Consider the following 21,061-nt stretch of genomic DNA (forward strand, 5'->3'; position numbering starts at 1 on the left):
TGGGCTGAGGCACAAGAGGGCTATAAAAGTCCTGGGCAAACCTCAAGAGGGAGGCTAGCCTGAGAGGAGACAAGAGGGTGGTACTGCTGTCTCCTTACCAAAGAAGGATGCCTTAAAAGCCAGGAGACCCTGGGGAGGGTCTGTGGGGCACTAGCTGTTGGGGGATCTGGAAACTGCATGAACACTGTAAAGAAAGACACTTGGGTGATCCAGCAAAAGAAGGCATGGAAAATTCTTTATTATACCAGCCTAAACACAGGGCGCAGGCTCAAGAGGGAGGAAGCCTGCAATGACCTTGTGACAACCTTACAAAGTTTTGAACTAGTGTCAAGCTTCTCTCTCTCATGGGCTATTCATTTTTCTTTACACGATTTCCAGATCTAGTTCAGTTGTTTGTAAGTTGTAGCTTTTTTTCTGGGTGTTCAGGTTGGTGTATGTTTTTGTTATCCTCTGGTCACTTCCCATACTCACGTTCGAGAATATGGTTGTGTGATTGGAAAGAGCTATGCTAAAAGTGTCTATAATGTATACTTGCTTGACCATATTTCGGAGGGAATTTTTTTTTTTAAACTACAACTTCATCCCTTTCCCCCGCACTGAGGTTTAAAATGGTCTCCATTCAACTTAATGGTACAGTTGTATCTCATCTTGAAAATGGAAATAAAGTGACTCAAATGGCCCTTCAGATTCTATACAGCAACTTTTGGACAAATTGCATTTCCTATTGTTGTTAGACCTCTATATAATCTAATTTAAAGCCCTGCTTAAAAAAAAAAATCAATCATTTTTAATGGCTCTCTAAGAAGAGTGGTCCAGTGTGAATTGGATTGGGAAGGAGATTATGGAACTTCATCTGTTAGATTACAAATCTAGGCTAGAATAGAGCCAGCAGAGACTAAAAGCCCAATCCTCGGTGCAAGTTTTAAGTTCCATTTGGGCTGCTCTAGTGCTGAAAAGGGGACTAAAATTGACTTATAGTCATCGTAGCCAGCTCTCCACCACCCAATCCCCTTGCTCCATTCTCTGGGGTGTGAGTATGGGCCAGGCTATTCCGCAATTCCCCAGCCAGCTGAAAAATCTGAGATCAAAACAGTCCCCCATCAGCCTTAGGATAAAGGTGAACAATAGATGGCCTACAAATTCAATCACTTCTCCCACCTCCCTCCATACTGTGCTGAACAGGAGAAACTCCAGAAAGTTGTTCCTATATGATGTCTGTTTGTTGGTGAAATTGCTGTGTGTAATTGGCAATGGTTTTAGAGACAGGTGTTCACAACTCAAAACCATCATCTCTGTATAGAGGCTTTTTGGAGCTATCTAACACCTTTCATGAAGCTACAAAATTGAAGAACATTAAGAATTTGCATTATTCTGACAGCAGCTATGAAATCTATAGGTTTCAGAGTAACAGCCGTGTTAGTCTGTATTCGCAAAAAGAAAAGGAGTACTTGTGGCACCTTAGAGACTAACCGATTTATTTGAGCATGAGCTTTCGTGAGCTACAGCTCACGAAAGCTCATGCTCAAATAAATCGGTTAGTCTCTAAGGTGCCACAAGTACTCCTTTTCTTTTTATTAAATCTATGCATCTTTCATTACACCAACCAGCAAAATCAATAGATGATGCAAAAGAAATCTGGAGCATTATATTGTTGGTGTGATGTAGGTACAACACATATTCCATAATGTTTCATTTTCTTTGACAAACAGTGAGAAAGAAACCTGCCATGCAGAGCAATTTTTGTGTAGTGTAGGCCTTACAGTATCCTGTCCTGCCTTTATGAGACAATTCTACTTTTGAGGAATGTTATGCTTATTATCTAAGTGTAGATTGCTTTATATTTTTACTCCTTTGCTTCATGTCTTTAATTTGTCTGTCATTTGACTACAGAAGCCCACCAAATACAAATTAAATAGCTTTTTTTTAAGCTGAATTTTAGTTAAGTCCAGGAAGTGGGTTTGCAGTAGGGGAAGCAAAAAAAATCCCATATCAAGATTTTTGTCATTTTTTCCTTAATTTTCCATGGCTTCAAAACTCTCACTAATGCCTTCTCAGAGACCTCCTGGCAAATGCTTCACAGGTAGGATGACCATATGTCCTGATTTTATAGGAACAGTCCCAATTTTTGGGTCTTATGTGGCTCCTATTACCTCCCACTCCTTGTCCCAATTTTTCACACTTGCTGTCTGGTCACCCTTTTCACAGGCACATTCTTTACATATTGGACTCTAAAATCCTAGAGATCTCATTTGCACAGAGGCAGGTTTATTCAGCTTTCTGATAGTTTCAGGAAAGTGATTGGGGTTCTCCGCGAGGATCTGTAACCTGTTCAGTGGGTCATCCCAAGTAATGCCAACCTCTTATTATTTCCCTCACCTGACTTATCAACTCATTGTCTCTGTCCCTCTTTCCTCCTTGTCTGTAGGCCCGTTGTTTGCTGCTTCATGATTTACTTCCAAAAATGCACCTCAGAATTCTTAGTCTGTTACAGCAAGACTTTGGTCTCAACCATTTTTGCAGCAGCTTTTCAAAGCCTATGGGTACAATTTTCAGCTACTTAACAAGGCAACTGCTAAACTGAATCTATACACTTTAATTGTTGAAAAAAAACCTTACCTTACTTACCCTTTAGCTCCACAAACCACCATTACAACCAACACAAAAGTTTCTGCTACTTACTTTGAGGGGAAAAGAAAAATAGTTGGTAGCTTAAAAACAACAAGGAGAGGTGGGAGCCTGAGTGGGTTGTTGATATGGGTGCAAGGGAAGAATGGGCACTGGATCTAGAACAATGCTATTGGAGGGGGGAGTGTTGATGAAATATGGTAGGAGGGAACTCATGCTATGTTGCTGAGATGAGTAGTAAGAATTTAGGGAATAGCATCAGAACCATTGTCAGGGTAGTCAGATTAGGAAATTACTGAGTTGGGTGGAAGGGACAAGATGAGCTGAGGTAGATTGCTGAGCTGAGGAGGAAAGGGGAGAGATGGCCCTGGAATAATGTTGGAAGAAGGAACTAAAATTGGTAAGATGGAGAGGAAAGAAGATGAAGAAAGTGGCAGAAGGAAGGAATGTGAAAGTGTAGAAAAGGAGAAATTAAAGTAGTTTCTAAAATAAAGAGTCAAAAGTTGGGTTCCTTTATTTTGCTTTTGCTAGAAATAGTTTGTTGACATTTTTCAGATGAATAATTCTCTAGGTATTGCAAATGAAAGATTCACTGCAGTACAAAGAATATATTACAATACTGTTGAACTTCAGAACACCATGCAGATGTTAAGGGCCTTATTCTCTTATGCATGGAGAGTAAAGTGGGACTACTTGCAGAGTAAGCAACTGCTCAACATGACAGGTTTCAGAGTAACAGCCGTGTTAGTCTGTATTCGCAAAAAGAAAAGGAGTGCTTGTGGCACCTTAGAGACTAACCAATTTATTTGAGCATGAGCTTTCGTGAGCTACAGCTCACTTCATCGGATGCGTACCGTGGAAACTGCAGCAGACTTTTATATACACTCTCTGTGTGTATATAAAAGTCTGCTGCAGTTTCCACGGTACGCATCCGATGAAGTGAGCTGTAGCTCACGAAAGCTCATGCTCAAATAAATTGGTTAGTCTCTAAGGTGCCACAAGTACTCCTTTTCTTTTTGCTCAACATGAGTAGAGCTCATTGAAAAGTGGTAGAGTTTTCACACACAAAACTCAAAAATTGTGAAATATTTTTGTTCCACAGGTTTCACAAAGGAATGATTTTTCATTTATGTGATTCTTTTAAAAGTGTTTAGAATTTATTCTCCCCCTCCCCATGCACACTTTTTCCCTTTTCCCATTTTGCCACTGCGGGGGGAGGGGGAAATCTGACAACCCATAAACAAAAAAAAGCAGAAAATGTTTTCAGAATTTTGTCATAAAAATGGACAATTTAAAATGTTTCATGAACATTTTCTTTTAAAAAAAGGACATTTTGGGGCCAAAAAAATTTTTTTTGACCCTTTCTAAATGGATAAGAGTGACAGGATGGGAGATAAATGTTATTCTCATTTTACAGACAGGAAACAATCCTCAAGGGCTCAGAGTCTCGGGTGAGCTGAGCTTTCTGGTTGGTGCACCCCACAACAGCAAGAGAGGTGGTGTCAGGGAGCTAGTTACAACTGGGTGACTCAGCACTGCCTAGAGCCCTGGCAAAGGTTAGAGCATTCCTGTTGGATACACTCCCTCCCATCTCCTGCACCAAAGCTGAGGTGGCACAGGGCCTAGCTATGCTGGCTCGGTTCCACCTCAGAGCTCCTCACGCAGCACCAAATTCAGCTACTTTCCAGTCCCTTTGCATTCTTCTGGTAGCACAAATGGACCAGAATGCAAATGAGAATCTGGCCCCCAGAGGTTAAGTGACTTGGCCATGCTCACACAGTGAGGCAGTAGTAGAACTGACGGTCTCCTACACAGCGAGTTAGTATGTGGCAAAGCATGGTGTGAATCTACGATGCACTGGCTTGCTGTGCACAAATGTCCTTAGGGTCACTGCTACAGTTCAATGAGAGTCCCAGAGTGTGGCTTACTTAGTGTACTGATGTTTCAAAGTCTCCTTGTTTTTTTTTCCATTTGTTTTAATCTCACCAAATATCTATTAATAATCTTCCCCCAAAAAGTCATTGCAGGGTTTAACCAAACCTCTGCCTCATACATGGTATAAGCAAGTTCTATCTTTCAATCTCCCTCTTGGGATTATGGGGCATTGGAAGAAGGTGAGTATCGTCTAGCTAGTATTTAGAGAACAGAACTGAAATGCAGGATTCCAGGGTTTGGCCAGAGCCAAACCCATTGAAGTCAATGGGAATCTTCAGTGGGCTTTGGATCAGGCCCTAAGGCTTTGATCCAGCAGTGAGATATGTGGAAGCAGACCACTGCACTCACAAATAGCCCCAATATAATCAATGGAGTTTTGTGCAGAGACAGCGGTTCACCTGTGTGTATCTTATTGGGCCTAAGAACTGGGGGCTACGTGACCATGGCAAGTCACTTAACTTTTGTGCCTCAGTTTCCTGGTTTGTAAGATGGATATAATGATATTTATCTACCGTAGAGAAGTCTTGTGAGGCAATGGACTCTGTGGGCAGATGGCTGTGTCTGCACAGAAGCCCAGTGATTTCAATGGGGCTCCACAAGGTTGTAGGGTCCACTTGCCCAGTGTCCATTACAGGATCAGGGCATTAGTGAGTGAAATACTTTGAGATTTTTGGATGAAAAGAGTAAAGTAGCATTACAGTGCTGTCACAATCTTTATTATTGTTTTAAATAATATAGTGAATATATATTGTGGTGTACAATAGGTGAATTGAGTTAAACGAGTAACAGATCCCCACTCAGCCTGAAGGCAAAAAGACAGTATGTAAAAAGTTAGTACAATGCAGAACACACACAGAGTGACATATGGCTATTACAGAAAGAATAAATGGGGTTTTAGAAGTTTTTGAAGGAAGTAAGAAATGAACAATACAGGACCCCAGCCAGTGCAAACTTGGCCAACATTTGTAGGTTTTATAAAAACAAGCTACCATGCTTTTTTTATGCCAAAGGACACATTTATTATTTTAAAATTCTTTACAATGTTTGTAACCCAGTCCTTGCAGTCTGGAAACTAGAAAGTGAAACTGACTAGAAATTGGCTATAAGCAAAAGTGAACAGGGTTTATTTATTTCCATGCTGCAAATAGAAAGTAAGAAAACAAACTGCATAAAAATAATGATTTATTTGTATTTGTTCAGGATGCCTAAGCAGAGTCAGGACTCTTTTGGAGGAGGTGCTGTATATTGGAGGTAATCCCTGCCCCTCAGAATTTATGATCTAAGGCGCCAATCCTGCACATTGTTCAATGCAGGCTCAAGTCCCTGCATGTGGAGCTCATTGCAGAATGTGGCTTAATTCCGGGCCAGGGAAACCAACCAACCAAGGGAACAGAGAATGGAAGACAAGCGATAGACAGGTTTCAGAGTAACAGCCGTGTTAGTCTGTATTCGCAAAAAGAAAAGGAATACTTGTGGCACCTTAGAGACTAACCAATTTATTTGAGCATGAGCTTTCGTGAGCATCCGATGAAGTGAGCTGTAGCTCACGAAAGCTCATGCTCAAATAAATTGGTTAGTCTCTAAGGTGCCACAAGTACTCCTTTTCTTTAAGTGATAGACACATGATTACACAGACTAGTAATGTGTTCAATTATATTACACATCCCAATGACACCAGTACCTTAACATTTAAAAGGACACCATAAACTTAAAATACAGTCAATTAAAAAAGAAGAGTTCAAAGTAATTTTGGGTATTAAACCTGCCCCTGAAACTCCCTGCCAATTTTTCTGTGGTTTTATGATGACATTTCCATATTAAAGCAAATATTTTATCCTGTTGCCCTATGAAAGACCCACACAAATAATAAAATGAGTACTTATACAGGGGAAAATTAATGGGGATTGCTCATGGAAGTAAAGTCAGGCCTGGATCATACACAGGCGGGCTTACTGAGGTAAGTCAGTGTTTGGAGGAATGGGCTTCAGGTAGTACAGGACTCATACATGGTTTTTAAACAAAAATTGAAAAAATCAGATTTAAAAACAGTTTTTGGTTTTAATAGTTAAAGTGCCTTGTCATGCAGGAAATGGAAACCGATGTTTAAAATATTAATTTTAATGTTTCCCTTTACCATAATTAAGATGACTCGAGTTTCTATGAATTCACTTCTGTTTCAGCGCACTCCTCGCAGCTTGCATTTTCCAGTCACCCCCCCACCTTCACCTCTGCTGCCTTGTGTGCAACCTTGAATCACCAATTCAGCCAGCTCAGGGATTCCACTTGAACCACCACCTTGTCACTCATCTGTCGGGGTAACGCCCACCAAGTGCTCCACTTACCAAAGAGGCCAGGGCGCCCTTCGCCCGTTGGCTGCTGCTAGGCTCCTCTTTGCATATTAATCAGCCACAGATTTCTTCTGCACCAATGCGGGCGCCGGCTTCACTCTCCGCAACCCGCACCTAGTCGATTTGCATAGAGCAACCGCCGGAGCCCCGACACTGTGCAACCCTAGAAGGGAAAAGGAGGCTGCGGAGCTGGACTGGTGTGTCTGGCTCCTGGCAAGCAGGGGAGTGGAGCAGGAGAGGCGGGCAGGAGCTAGAATGGCTGCACGGTTCACTTCCTAGGCATTGCAACACGGCACGGCACGGCAGCAACAGCAACAGGGAGAGCGCCACGGCGGAGGCAAAGCCCAGCGCACGTTACCTGCTAGCTTGAGATGAGCCCCGCAGAGGGAAGGGAGCTGCTGCCGCCTTTCAATGGGGCGGGAGGGAGGAGGGAGAGACGCTGAAGTGCTGGCTCCGTGTGCACGGTGTTGAGGGGAAGCCAGAGGGGGAGAGAGGGCGAGACACGCCGCTTGCGCTGGGCACAGAAGTGGGGAGGGAGCTGCGGGAACAAGGACTCAGCTCAGCTCCGCGCGGGGCCAGGGCAGCCGGGGAGGCGCCTTGCCGCGGGCGCGGGGAGGACTCGTTCTGCAAAGGGCCCGAGCCGAAGCGTCCAGCCCGGGCAGTCTCGCCGCTCCCTGGAGCGAGACTCCCGCACGCACCGGAGGGGGCTCGCAATGCGGTGCCTGGCTCTGCTCGGCTTCTTCGCCTGGGGCTTCGGGAGCTCGGCTGGGCCCAGCGGCGGAGCTTCCCCTCCTCCTTGCCCGGCTTCCTGCAGCTGCGATGGGGACGGAGGAGTCGATTGCTCCGGCAGGGGGCTGATCGCCCTGCCCGAGGGACTCAGCGCCTTCACTCACGCCCTGTAAGTCCGGGGGACAAGCAGGGGCTTCGCCGCGGTGCGGCGGGGGGGGGGGGGAAGAAGCTGGAGACTGGTTGGGGAGCTAGAAGGGGTCCCTCTTTGCCTCTAGACTTTCCCAAACAGGTTTCCCGGGTGGGTGCGTTGGCAGCATGGCCTGGGCAGATGCCTGCCCTACCTGTTAGTGTGGCAGGGTACGGAGACCGTCTGGGCACTTGGGGTTGGGCTAGGTTAATGCCAAGGGCTTTCAAAAACAAACAAACAAACTCGTGAATTTTTTTTTTAAAAGATTTTTTTTTTTTTAGAGCCCAGCCCGCCCTTCTGCCAGGCTTTTTGGTGATCTTAATTCCCCTGGCCTTGCATCCCATTTGACAAGTAGGTGGGAGAAGGGTGGGCTGTACCTTATTACTACCTTATTCCGCCCGATGGAGGAAGAGGAGAGGAGAGATTGTCTCTGTTGTAATAGAGCCCCTTCCCCCGAGAAATAGACCCCTCGTTGTGTCCGTGTTTCCTTGTCCCCATCCTACAGGCTTTTAGTATCTTGAGGCCGGGTATCCGCAGATCTGGGTAAAAGTTGGACCTAGACACCTTTTTAGTGTGTGTCAAACAAACAGAACCCGAGACCGTGCTGGTTGGTGCATGCCCATTCCCAGTCAACAAGCAAAGACTATCAACTGAGCAAGGCAGAATCAATGAGACAATATTCTTGTGCTGCCAAATTTGGGCATGCTGGGTGAGGAAACACCTGGATTCAAGAATAATCAGTAAAAAAACAAAAACAAAAAACAAGAACAAACAAACAAAAAAACCCATTGATCCAGGCACTGTTACTAAGCAAATACTTTGATTTTGCTGGCTCTAAGGTCTCAGTACAGCAAACTCTGACCCTTCTGTCTGTCAAACCAGCCTTATGAAGTGGAGACCATATTATCTAAGAACAATAAAAAATGAGCAGTGCTATGTACATTTAATTTTTTTTTACTTGGGAACTCTCTATCTTCAGTGTTTCTAAAGTGTGTTTATCAACTTGGTATCTAACCACCTGGGGCGTTCCCTTTGAATGTTTGGGTTGTAAGCATTTGGGGTTACAGAAGGATTTCCTAAAAAATTGTTGAAGAAATCCATAAGTCTGTTTGTATCAATCAAGAGCAGGAGATGACTTTCCCCAGTTGGCATTTCCGAAGCAGGTTCATTTACTTACTTTGCCTCTGCAAGGTCCAAAGCTGAAAAAGGAAACAACAAGAGATGTATAGACTTCAGGCAGTGAAGTGCAGATTAGGTATCTAGAATGGCAGGAGACCGACTACCTGCAGAATATGCCAAGTGAGAAGGCTGGAGGTGAGGGAGAAAAACAATCAATTCTTACATTTGAAAATGGAATTATGTAGCAGTATCGTATTGCTCAAAGGAGCAGAGAAGTTCAAGGGTTAATGTTAATTGTTGTTCAGGTATGCAAGGCCAAGGAGGATTAGATGGTTTGCATACAAATGAGGAAAAAGAATAGGATAATAGGTAAATGTTAAACATGAGGTAAATATAGCAGGTAACTACATTACCTGCCTTAATTCAGAATTCCACCTTAACATATGGAAAGAGGTCAAGTATTTGTATCCTTTGCAACATCCTCATATTAATTCAGAGTGTATTTAACTAGCTAGCAAGTGAATTAGATGTGCTGCTCCCAGCAAAAGTTTTAAGCTCTTTTTTCTGGAAGGTAAGTTAGGTAGTCCATCCATAAACAACACTAACCATTCCTCTGCCAAAATACCATTTCAAGTCTGTAGTGGAGGTAGATGTTGTTAATTAAGCACAGTAAATGTTAATTTGTTCAAACTATTGCGTCTATAAGGTGGAACGAGAAAACTTTTATCTCTGATACAGCTTTATTTACTTTGTTTTAATAGTCTCGTGAATTTGGCTAATCAGTTTCCTTTCATATTAAACCTTAGGTTGTCTCTTTGATCGTTTCTTTAAAGTCCTGCATGAAAGTTGGCACTTTAGGCAAGATTTGCTAGTTGGCATCTGTGTTAAATATTCAGTAATTTTATTATAAACTTTTAATTGTACATTTCCCTTGTGTAGTGAGATGACTGAAGAGGGATTAGGAGCTTTCACTATGGTAGACTTTTGCTAATCCACAAACCTGTTAAGTTTCACAGTAAAACATACCAGGCTTATCCCACTTCTCAGCAAAGATTTAATAGCAGAGGGCTGTAGTGAGATTTTGTATTACTAAAGCTTCACTACTGTTGCAAAATGTATTACAGTGCACATTATAGGAAATTATGATGCATACTCATAAATCAATACTGAACTATACTTTGATGAAATTGTCTTTATTTTTTTGTGTGTTCATTTACTTTCTTATTCATGAAATTCATGACTATGTAAAGAGTCTCCTGGTTCTTAGCATGAATTATCAGGGTTTACCAGTACTTGTTCATCAGTTTCTACCTTAGCAAAAGATGTCCCATTTCTCTCATGTACCAGGTATGCAGGTATTTTTATCATTTGGGTTGCGTAGAGCAGATTATTGAGCCTGAAATCTTATGAGTCTTTTACTTGTTAGCAGGAAGTTGCATATTTCAGTGAATAAATATTATTTAGCAATTACTTTGTATTGTACAGTAAGACCGCAAAGTAGTACCATGTAATAGTGGGAGCTGGCTTTTTCCTTGCGTTTCTCTTGCAAAGGCAGTGTTTCTCATGATTAAGAGCAGGGGACTGGAAGACAGGAGGACCAGGATCTCACTCTGCCACTGTTACTGTGCAGGCGTGGGGTATGTCTACATGGCCTCAGACTATGGCAGTGTGAATAGCATTGTGCAGCAAAGTACTGTGCTGTAACTCCCCTAATTGCTGCAGGCCAAACTAAAAGGTTCCTACTTTGCGTTAACATTAGTGTAGTACTGTTTGAAGGAGGTCTACATGAATGTGAAGTGTGAACATGTTAGTTCGCACTCGCAGTATCCACTTGGGGGAGTTATAGCGCAGCACTTTGATGCGCAGTGCTATTCACGCCCCAGTAGTGCGAACTGCAGGGCTATGTAGACATGCCCTAAGACTTGCTAATAAGCTCCCTGTGCCCTAGTTTCTCCGTATGTAAAATGGGATCTTGCCAAACTTTGCAAAGTGCTTTAAGATTCTTGGGAGAAAGGTGCTCTGGGGTTACGATTATTAGGCTATCATCCCTGTATATCTGTGAGACTGCCTTTATTGTCCAGAAGTGGTTATAAGCCATTAAAACTAGAACCCACTATAGATATAGTTGCCAAACTCTTTCAGTTGTAACTCCCTGGTTTCATATGCTGATAAGATTCCGGAAATTCACCTCTGGGGCTGACTTATTCCGTACTTGGTTTCTGTTTGAAGGTGGGATGTGATTGGGCAGTCTACGTCTGAGCAAAATCCTTTTAGCTCTGTTGTTCTGCAAGAGTTAAAAATGCTCCCCACACGCATGCCAGTTATTGTCCTTGCTTTTGATTTTTTCAAACACAGAACTCAACAATGGCTGCTTTTTGAAACTTTGCATTTAAATAGTCTCCGTTTTGGAGCGTAGCTATTCCCAAGTTTTGGATATGGGGGGAAAGGCAGAATAATAGTTTTATAAGACATAGAAAATTCAGCACACTTGGTAAGCATCATCTTAGCCTGATATTCTATGAGTTCTAAACTTTCATTTAGAAACAAAATTAAGTTTGCATTTTTGTTTTGTCCAAGAAACTGTCATTGTGGTGTGCTGCTGCCTTATTAACCCAAGCTTGCAGAAAATGGTCTCTCTAGACAAACAATGGCCATATCCTTCACCTGCCCTGTACCCTGCAAGAACGTAAAGTCTTCCCTTTCTTGATGTTGGAGAGGCAAGGTGGGAGGGGTGGTCCAATATCTTTTATTGGACCAACTTCTGTAGGTCTCTCTCGTCACCTATTCTGGGACCAACATTGTTAGACCTACACTGCATTTCTTGATAACTTTTAACTGTGTAATCTTAATACTACATTCTATCTGTATAAAAAATATACTGATGTATTCCCTGATCTTCCATATCAGGTTAGCTTGAATAGAATCACAAGTGGATGTCCATTTGTATTCCTGTCTCTTCCTATTTCTGCTTGTACTGATACCTTACAATGGTCAATTGAGTAACCTAGACTGGATACTCCTCTTGGTATGTTTTGTTCACAGTTCATCCATTATTTTACTATACTTAATTTTACATCTGACAAATACTAATTTTACATCTGACAAAATCAGTGAATACCACACAGTGGTAGCGGTTGGGGATGAAGGAAGGAAGGACTGGGGTTTCAATAACAAGATCATCTAGTTACTTAGGCCTTGTCTACACTGCCGCTTTACAGCGCTGCAGCTTCCTCGCTCGGGGAGTGAAAAAACACCCTCCTGCGCACTGCAAGTTTCAGCACTGTAAAGTGGCAGTGTAGACAGTGCACCAGCCCTGGGAGCTACTCCCCTCGTCGGGGTGGTGGTGGTTGGTTTTTGTTTTTGTTTTTGTTTTGTTTTTTTTTAACAGCGCTGAGAGAGCTCTCTCCCAGCCCTGCGCCGTGATCACACAACCACGTTAAAGCACTGCCACGGCAGTGCTTTAACATTGCTAGCGAAGACGTACTCTCAGTTATGGTATGAGCAGAGCAGGATGTTTCCATTAAACATATAATGATAGGGTTGTTTTTTTTTAAAAGAGAATAACTCATGGCTTTTGGGTGACATGGAAGTTTATTATTATTCTTGTTCTTGTTGTTGATGATGCATTTGAATGAGGAAGGCTGGTATTTTGATGAACAGGGATTTTTTTTTTTTTGGATGATATTCCATGAACAAGGCAGCCTGGGGGGGAAAAATACAGAGAAGGGAGTGGAGTAGAAGTATATGAACAGAGGGGATTAGCGTAGATGAGGTACGGGTGAATCCAGTGGGTATCAGGAGGAACAAGAGAGGAGAGAGACTGTTGATACAGTTACTGTAGGGAGCCATTTTTTGGGTAAAATTTAGTTGGGTCCCGAAGTCAGAATTATACAATCGGCTACATGTTTTTTTCCTGATCATAGGCTTTGTGGCTTTGCTTTGTTGCAAAATAACTGTTATCTAGCAAGTTGATTATGCCAAAGCAGAAATGTTAAGATGAAAGCTAATGAGGAGGATCTAGATGACCTTGTAAACTGGAGTAATAGTAATAGGATGCAATTTAATAGTGAGAAGTGCAAGGTCATGCATTTAGGGATTAATAACAAGAATTTTAGTTATAGGGTGGGGACGCATCAATTAGAAGTAAGGGAGGAGGAGAAGGACCTTGGAGTATTGGTTGACCACAGGATGACTATGAGCCGCCAATGTGATATGGCAGTGAAAAAAGCTAATGCGGTCTTGGGATGCATCAGGCGAGGTATTTCCAGTAGAGATAAGGAGGTGTTAGTACCGTTATACAAGGCACTGGTGAGACCTCACCTGGAATACTGTGTGCAGTTCTGGTCTGTCATGTTTAAGAAGGATGAATTCAAACTGGAACAGGTACAGAGAAGGGCTACTAGGATGATCCGAGGAATGGAAAAGCTGTCTTATGAAAGGAGACTCAAGGAGCTTGGCTTATTTAGCCTAACCAAAAGAAGGTTGAGGGGAGATATGATTGCTCTCTATATCTATATCAGAGGGATAGATACCAGAGAGGGGGAGGAATTATTTAAGTTCAGTACCAATGTGGACACAAGAACAAATGGATATAAACTGGCCACCAGGAAGTTTAGACTTGAAATTAGACGAAGGTTTCTAACCATCGGAGGAGTGAAGTTTTGGAATAGCCTTCCAAGGGAAGCAGAGGGGGCAAAAGACCTATCTGGCTTCAAGATTAAACTCGATAAGTTTATGGAGGAGATGGTATGATGGAATAACATGATTTTGGCAATTAATTGATCTTTAATTATTCATGGTAAATAGGCCCGATGGAATGTTAGATGGAGTGGGATAGGAGTTACTACAGAGAATTCATTCCTGGGTATCTGGCTGGTGAATCTCGCTCAGGGTTCAGCTGATCGCCATATTTGGGGTTGGGAAGGAATTTTCCTCTAGGGCAAATTGGAAGAGGCCCTGTGGGTTTTTCGTCCTTCCTCTATAGCATGGGGCACGGGTCACTTGCTGGATCATTCTCTGCACCTTGACGTCTTTAAAGCATGATTTGAGTACTTCAGTAGTTCAGACATAGGTGAGAGGTTTATTGCAGGAGTGGATGGGTGAGATTCTGTGGCCTGCATTGTGCAGGACGTCAGACTAGAGGATCATAATGGTCCCTTCTAACCTTAATATCTATGAATCTATCTATGAGGTTTTGTTTTTTTTTAAATTGATGCAGTGTGTTCTTGTTCTTTGACATGATCTTACTCAGTGGTGTAGTGGTAACCAAAGAAGTGGATAAACTAACTTAAACTTAACTCCATATTCCCCAAATTAGAAATGGATAAACTGAGTTTACCCTGCACTACACTACTGATCTTTTGCATGTTGTCAATGACCTGGCAATATGTTATGTAAAAGAAAATATTCTCTCTGTGGTCAAAGCAAGTTATGCTGAGGGCATCTTTTATATTTCTGCTGGTATTCCTTAACCCCAAATACTATACTTTCAAGTCTAATCCTGGTGCAAGTCTAGGGTGAAGACACATTGACTGAGATTTTTGATTAGTGATTAGTGGTCTTTGGGAACTTGGATATGTGGATTCCCCACTTCGGACACTTTAAATAGGTCTGATATGTTCACAGGGTGGGTGTTTGATACCTCCTGAAAATCAGGCTCTTTTGCGGTGACTCAGTTGGGCTTCTGAAATCACTAGTTATTTTTTTAAAAAATCCTAGCCTATTTAAATAATAAAATATAGTATTTAATTAGTATCTTAAAAATGAAAAGTATATTACCTATCCATAAATATAATCCTTATTCTTGCCAATGATCGTTAGGATACATAGCATTATGTTTCAAGATTTGCCGAAAAATTTTGAAAGCTTAAAATTGCAAGTAATCCACTCCCTTTACTTCCCAAGAACTTCTTTCAAACAAAATTATTTCCTGACAGTGTTTGCAATTTTGGGGGGATTGGTTACTTTGCTTTAATTTTACTGTTTTTCAAATTTTTGTGTGTATGTTTTCAAGACCATAGGCATTCTAGTGTCCACATGATTCGGCACAATCTTGATGTAATCAATAGGCAGATCGTGGGCCAAATCCAGAACTCCAAACACCTTTGAATGGACTGTGAAATCTTTTTATTTACTTATTATTATCATTATTGTTGTTGCGATGTGAAAAATGTTTCTCTGGAGTCTGAACCTTGGGCATATCTTGACCAAGAAATTTGGACCTTGACAAAAAATAAATGACTAGCCCATTTCACGTGTTTGTTTGCATTGGTTTTTATTCTCTACTCTCCTCCCTGCATGGCGAAAACACACAATTGCTGCCTAATTTTGTTTTAAATGCACTCTATTCTTACTGTGCATATTTAGTTAGTCTTCCCTTTCTCCCAAATCCATCACTTCACAAAAGAAAAAAAAGTCTTTTTTTTTTCCTAGTAGACTTTCAAAAAGGAAATGTTAATTTTGCTATTTGCCAAAATCAGGTTAAATGACTTTTTAAAACAATCCGTTTCAATGCTGTATTTTCTACAGTTGTTCTGCAGCTTCACAAAATCAAAAATTTTTTTTAAATGAGCAAGGTCTAGCTATTTGATAATTGGTGTCTCTGCATTTGTAATGTTATTGTACCCATCTCGAAGAAGGTGTTGCACCTGAATCTGGTCCAACTGGGCTTTTTTGGCTAAGTTACTATAATCCTGCTGAATATATATAATCACGTGACTGGTCCTGCTGCATCCAACAAAACTTGTGTGTTTTTATAATTGAATGTCTTTTTTTTTTTTTTTTCCCCTCTCCCCTCCCATCTGGAATTTTTATGTAGCATTTTGCTTAAACCAATGGTAGGTAGCATGTACAAGGCATTGCCTTGTAACTGATCCATAACATTACTGTTGCATTAGAATGGTGAGGAGCCAGCTTAGGTGCAATGAACATTGTCTAACAGAGGGAATATGTTGAAAAGCAAGGATGGCCAGGCATGATCTTCAGTTTGGAAAATGTAGCATAATAATAATTTTCCTGAGATAGAAAAGCCTTATCTCATTATAGGTTTGAAGGCTTTGCACTTTAATTTTTCACTTGCCTGTGCCACATACTGTGATAAGTGATAAAGTCCACTTTTATTCATATAGTAAAGACTCATTTTTTTCTTTAAAAGGGGCATGTCTGGAAGCTTTCTTTCTTTTCTTTTTTTTTTTTTAAGGCTTTTTTAAAGAAAAAGACAGACCACACACATATAACAAATAATTTTGACAACAACAAAAACACTGTTTTGCTTTAAAAAGAAATATTTTCATCTCCCCACCTTCAGCATTCTAGCATTGTTTTAATGGATGAGAACCAAGAGGGAAACTGAAATGAAACTGACTAATCTATTTTTCATTATTCATTAACAAAAATTAAAAACAGCATAAACAGCGAAGTGTTAAAAGGACTGTAAAAATAAAACGAAACAAAACCCTGTCAGAATACTTCTTGATCTGCTACCACAGAGCTCTGCACCCAAGCAGAGTATAAGACTCTTCATGGGTCTGGGCTAATAACACTGGAGTGGATATATCAGCCCAGATCCTGCAACTGGATCCAGGTGAGCTGATCCTTGTAGCTGTGGAGAGTGACACTGAATTCAGTGAGGGGTCTCTCAAGCTGATCTGGTTGCAAGATTGGGGCATTTAAAGTATATAATTTTTCGTGTGTCATCTTTCTTCTATAAGAAATATGAAGTCCTAGGTATTACAGGAGAAGGTAGAGATTTTTTTATGGTTCTTAGGTGTTAAGGAAAAAAGTGTAAAATGTGAAATTGACAATAAAACTCTTGTGTGCCTCTCCTTCTCCCCAAAAATCAATGCCCTACCACAGTGTCTAATTTGTCAGGCACTTGACACTTATTTTTGCACCTTGAGTTCATTATTGTCAGCCATATGTCATTTCTTGTTTGATGCTGACTAGCAGAGGCTCAGAACCGTGACTTCAGGGAGCATGGAAATCAGTTTGCTGTGTGAAAAATTTCAGGACGTTAATTTAAAACAAGTGTGTACTGGTAAATCATTCCCTTTAACCCTTGATAGGCTTTTACTAGTAAATATGTGTTTAACATGAAAAATACTGGAGTATGCAATTCAGGCATTCAAAAAAACATTCATGAGACACTTCCCCTGTTTTTTTATGAACACAGAGAAAGTTACTGGCCTAGATTCCAGAAGGGCAAAGCATTCTTACCTCCTTGTAAGGTGAAGGAGAGCTACTGTGTTCTTGGTCCCTTGGGAAATCAGACTGAGCGTTTCTAGCCTTCATCAGTGAAGATTGCCTTCTTACTGGGAATCAAATGTAAGCTGGTGCAGTATTTGTATTGTGGAGGGCCTACAGACAGCTCCAGTGCCCCTGCTGCTGCTCATAGTTTTCCAAAGCCTCAACAGAGTGAAATTAGCAAGACTGAGCAGCTTTCACCTTGCCCTCTGAACTCTGTAGGCAGCGGTGAAACTGTCAAAAATCATGTCAATTCTATGCTGCTGCCACCTGGAAAAAGCTCGGATATTGGATTTGTTCATAGACAAGATAAAGAACCTGAAAGAGAATGTAGGAGGGCTAGAATAGCAGAAACACTTTCTCCTTCATTACCCTCGCTGTGGGGGAGGTGTAGCGAGAGGGAGGCTAGAGTATCCAGACAGTCTTTCTACACCCAGGAGGCTGGGCTGACAGAAGGAGGAGACAGAAAACTCCTTCTCTCTCCTGGAAGTTAGAGAAGAGATGAGCTCCAAACTTAAGACACCTATTAGCAGAAGGCTGGTATAAGAGAGAGACCCCAATTTGAGTTTAATGGGCAGCACTTTTCTAGAAATCCCAGCCACCTTCCCAGCATCTGGGCTGGGCACTTCATCTGCATCTGGACACTGTCCCTGAACCTTGCGGGTGAAGCCTACCTACCCTCATCTTTCATATCTGCCTCTTGGCATTCTTGGTCCTCTCTCCCTCCCCCCTCCAACAAAAACCAACAACCCTGCTGCTATTTACTAATGAGAAGTTCTCAATCTGTGATCTGTAGAAGGGTATCTGGTCCCATGAAGTTGGCTCTTCATTATTTCCAGCTGCTAAATTGCATTACAAGTCAGCTAAAAATGGATTAAATGCTTTCCTAATCTCTCTCCTACTGGTATGTAAGCAATTGCTTTAGCTGCCACTGGATTTTATGTCACCGTGAATGAGAGAGGAAGGTTGTCCATACAATTTTGAATAGGAGGGAAGGTTGTCCCTGTCACGATCTAGTGTTGTCCTCACTCTGGAAATGTTTGAGAATGCATGTTACAGGACTTGATCCGGTTCCCATTGAAGTAAATGGCTAAACTCCTGTTGCTGGTGCGATATCAAGCCTGTGTAGAATGTCCTGTAGTTAACTGCATACGTTAGTGCCTGGTGAGACTAATGCTGGGATGGCTGGTGTGCTTGGCAAAAGTAGTGACCTGATTTTTCAGAGGTGCTGAGCTACTGTTACTCCTGTTGACTTTCATGTCAGACACCTCCAAACTTATAATGATTTTACATTGTATTGCTAATGCTTATTATTACAACTGAAAGATTGGAAAATAAAATGTTTCTGTATCTGTTTGTTTACTGTATGCATGTGACAGTAATTTGTGGGTGTGTAGTCCATCAATATTCCCTATTGTATATAAGGGTCTTTTGTGCAGACTAATGACAACATTATATACTGGGGCATAGCAATATTATAACATATGCTTAAAAAAAACAAAAAGGAGTTGTTTCTGAACAGCTTATGGTGTCGGCATATTTTCTGCAATTGGCTGGAGTATGACATCTGTGAAAGAACTTGCTTTTACTTAAAAAAAAAAAATCACTTGATATTGTTTTTGTCAATCTCATGCCTCTGGTATTTTGTATTTGTCTACTTGGAATTATAGATAAGTCATATGTTTTCTTAGGTGTCATTGTCCTATACCTGCACACTGATATGGTGTCCTGGGGCTTAGTAAAACCACAAAAAGTCAGTTGAGCTTTAAAAATGGAACCAACCCATTAAAGGAGTGTTTTGTTCAATGCATTTTGGCTGTTGAGAAAACATTAGTTGAAACATAAACTGACATATTTGAAATATTGTGGACTCCATGTAATGACAGAGATAAAGTGAAACTGCTTTTTTTTTTTTTTTTTGGGACTTCTACTTGAGGAGACTTATGTTAATGAGGACATCTGAAAAGTAAGGTATATTATACTGAGAGCTTGGAGCAGTGTATTATGCACAGTTAAAAATATGAACTTGTCGTTTCATTGCACTTAACTGATCGAATGCAGTTTTTGATACAACTAGATAGAAGTATTTTACTATAACATGGCATAACAATTGTGGAAGCTTGACGCTTTAATATGTAGCGAGATGAATTTTGTAATTCAGATCTTGTCTGTATTTTAATGGTGAGGGTGAAATGCTGTTGAAGTGCTGCACTGGAGTAGTCTTTCAGTCTTTGCCCTGTCCTAAATTACTGTGTACTGTTAATCATCTGCTGTGTACACCCATCTCTGGAGTCGTATCTGTAAAGAGCTTTGGGATCCTTCAACATGGCATTCTGTCAATATAAATGTGGTATGGATTTACAAACAGTAAGACCGTCTATGTGGGATCATCATCAGGTTACATCAGTCTGTCAACTTGTGCCTCACCCTCTCCCTTCCAGACTCCAAGAAGGTCCTCAACGCCTCAAAAATCCCCCACTTAAGTCTCTGACTTGCAGCAACTCCTTCCTCTTATAAAATAGGAGCCAGTCAGTCCCACATTCTGAACTCTCCTGAGGAGAAAAATAGGTGTGATGTATTTTTTTGTTTTGAAGCTCTCCAAAGTTGGAGAAATGACTGAGGAAGAACTAAGTTTCAGGAAGTGTTTGATAAGGACAGAAATCAGTGGTTATAACTACATTAATAATGACGTCTGTAGGATCTACTAGTTCTAAGCAGTCTCCAGTCATTTGTTGGTTTTGAGAATTTAGCTGTAAGATTTCTGCGTCGTGAAGGTTAATTTCCATTTTGAAACCACTATTTTGCATCATCTGATGTGCAGTTTAAAATACTTGGGACTCGATCCTATCTTCAGGTACTGCATGTAAGTAAAGTGCTACGAGTCTTGTGGAATTTCACCTTTTTAAATTAGTAATTGGTTCCTACGTGTTGTGTATATAAAAATGCAGGGGAAGGCTCACGCCATAAAGACCCAGCATAGGGCTGAGCACCGCCTGGGAGGCACAGTGCACTAGCAATAATAGGGTTGTGTCTTTGTGGTGTTTACAGCACTTGCTAGCTTGTACATTTTTGTTTATATGTTTTTAATTTTGTGCTTTTTCCCCATGAAGACAAGCCCAACGGTGAGGCTGCAGTTGCTAAGCCCCTTCTGGGAGGGCTTATTGCCTTGAAGGATCAGGCCGTAAAGAATAAAATGGCTGTACACTGTGTTCCAATGGCTGTTCAGCTAAGCTTTCCCTTTTAAAACTTAAAACATCTTATTTTAAAAACTGAATAACCTAACAATAGAAAAACAATGAGCCTGCTGAATGTCTCCCCATAAAACTTCAAGAAATTGTGTTCTGACTTCTAAATAATACACAGTTGGTACTGAATCATAAAACATTGTGTGACCTCAGAGCTACTCAGCTTAATTTAGTTTAATTTAATAATACTACCAAACCTGTTTAATTTAGCTTAATTGAATAATGCTGCAAATGGAGTTGTGCATTTTGTAACCTCGTTCTGTGAAAATGTTTTTTGTTGAAGAATTTTCCCATTACTTTCTTGACATCTGCATGGTTACACATGAATAGCATGACCCAGTCCCTCAGCAGGGAGACTAATGTGGCCCTGCTTTCGATAGCCCTGTTACTGACAAAGAAAACATATGGAATATTTCATTCCTGTCTTTGCAAACGGGGCATGGGGCTGTAAGGGCAAAGGGCTGCAAGCTTCAAACTTCATGGTAAATTGGTAAGTTAACCACAAGGTTTACTATTAGTAATCAAAGTGCTTTTGCCAAAGTCCTATTATTTCACATCACACTGTGTTGCTGTGGGAATAGAATCCCAGATGTAGAACAAATCCATTTCAGCAATCCAATATTAATAATTTA

General features: G+C 41.1%; 1 protein-coding gene across 2 annotated transcripts in view; it reads left to right on the forward strand.

Moving 5' to 3' along the window:
* Positions 1-6,992: 6,992 nt before the first annotated feature.
* LGR4 (leucine rich repeat containing G protein-coupled receptor 4) overlaps positions 6,993-21,061 on the forward strand; it is a 122,666-nt gene continuing 108,597 nt past the window's right edge. For both annotated transcript variants that reach the window (XM_084630603.1, XM_084630602.1), the window contains exon 1: positions 6,993-7,806. In XM_084630603.1, coding sequence (XP_084486729.1) covers positions 7,622-7,806 — 185 coding nt within the window. In that variant the 5' untranslated portion in view covers positions 6,993-7,621. The remainder of the gene's footprint in view (positions 7,807-21,061) is intronic.

The sequence above is a fragment of the Lepidochelys olivacea genome, assembly GCF_965140295.1.
Source record: "Lepidochelys olivacea isolate rLepOli2 genome assembly, chromosome: 6".
NCBI classification, from domain to species: domain Eukaryota; kingdom Metazoa; phylum Chordata; order Testudines; family Cheloniidae; genus Lepidochelys; species Lepidochelys olivacea.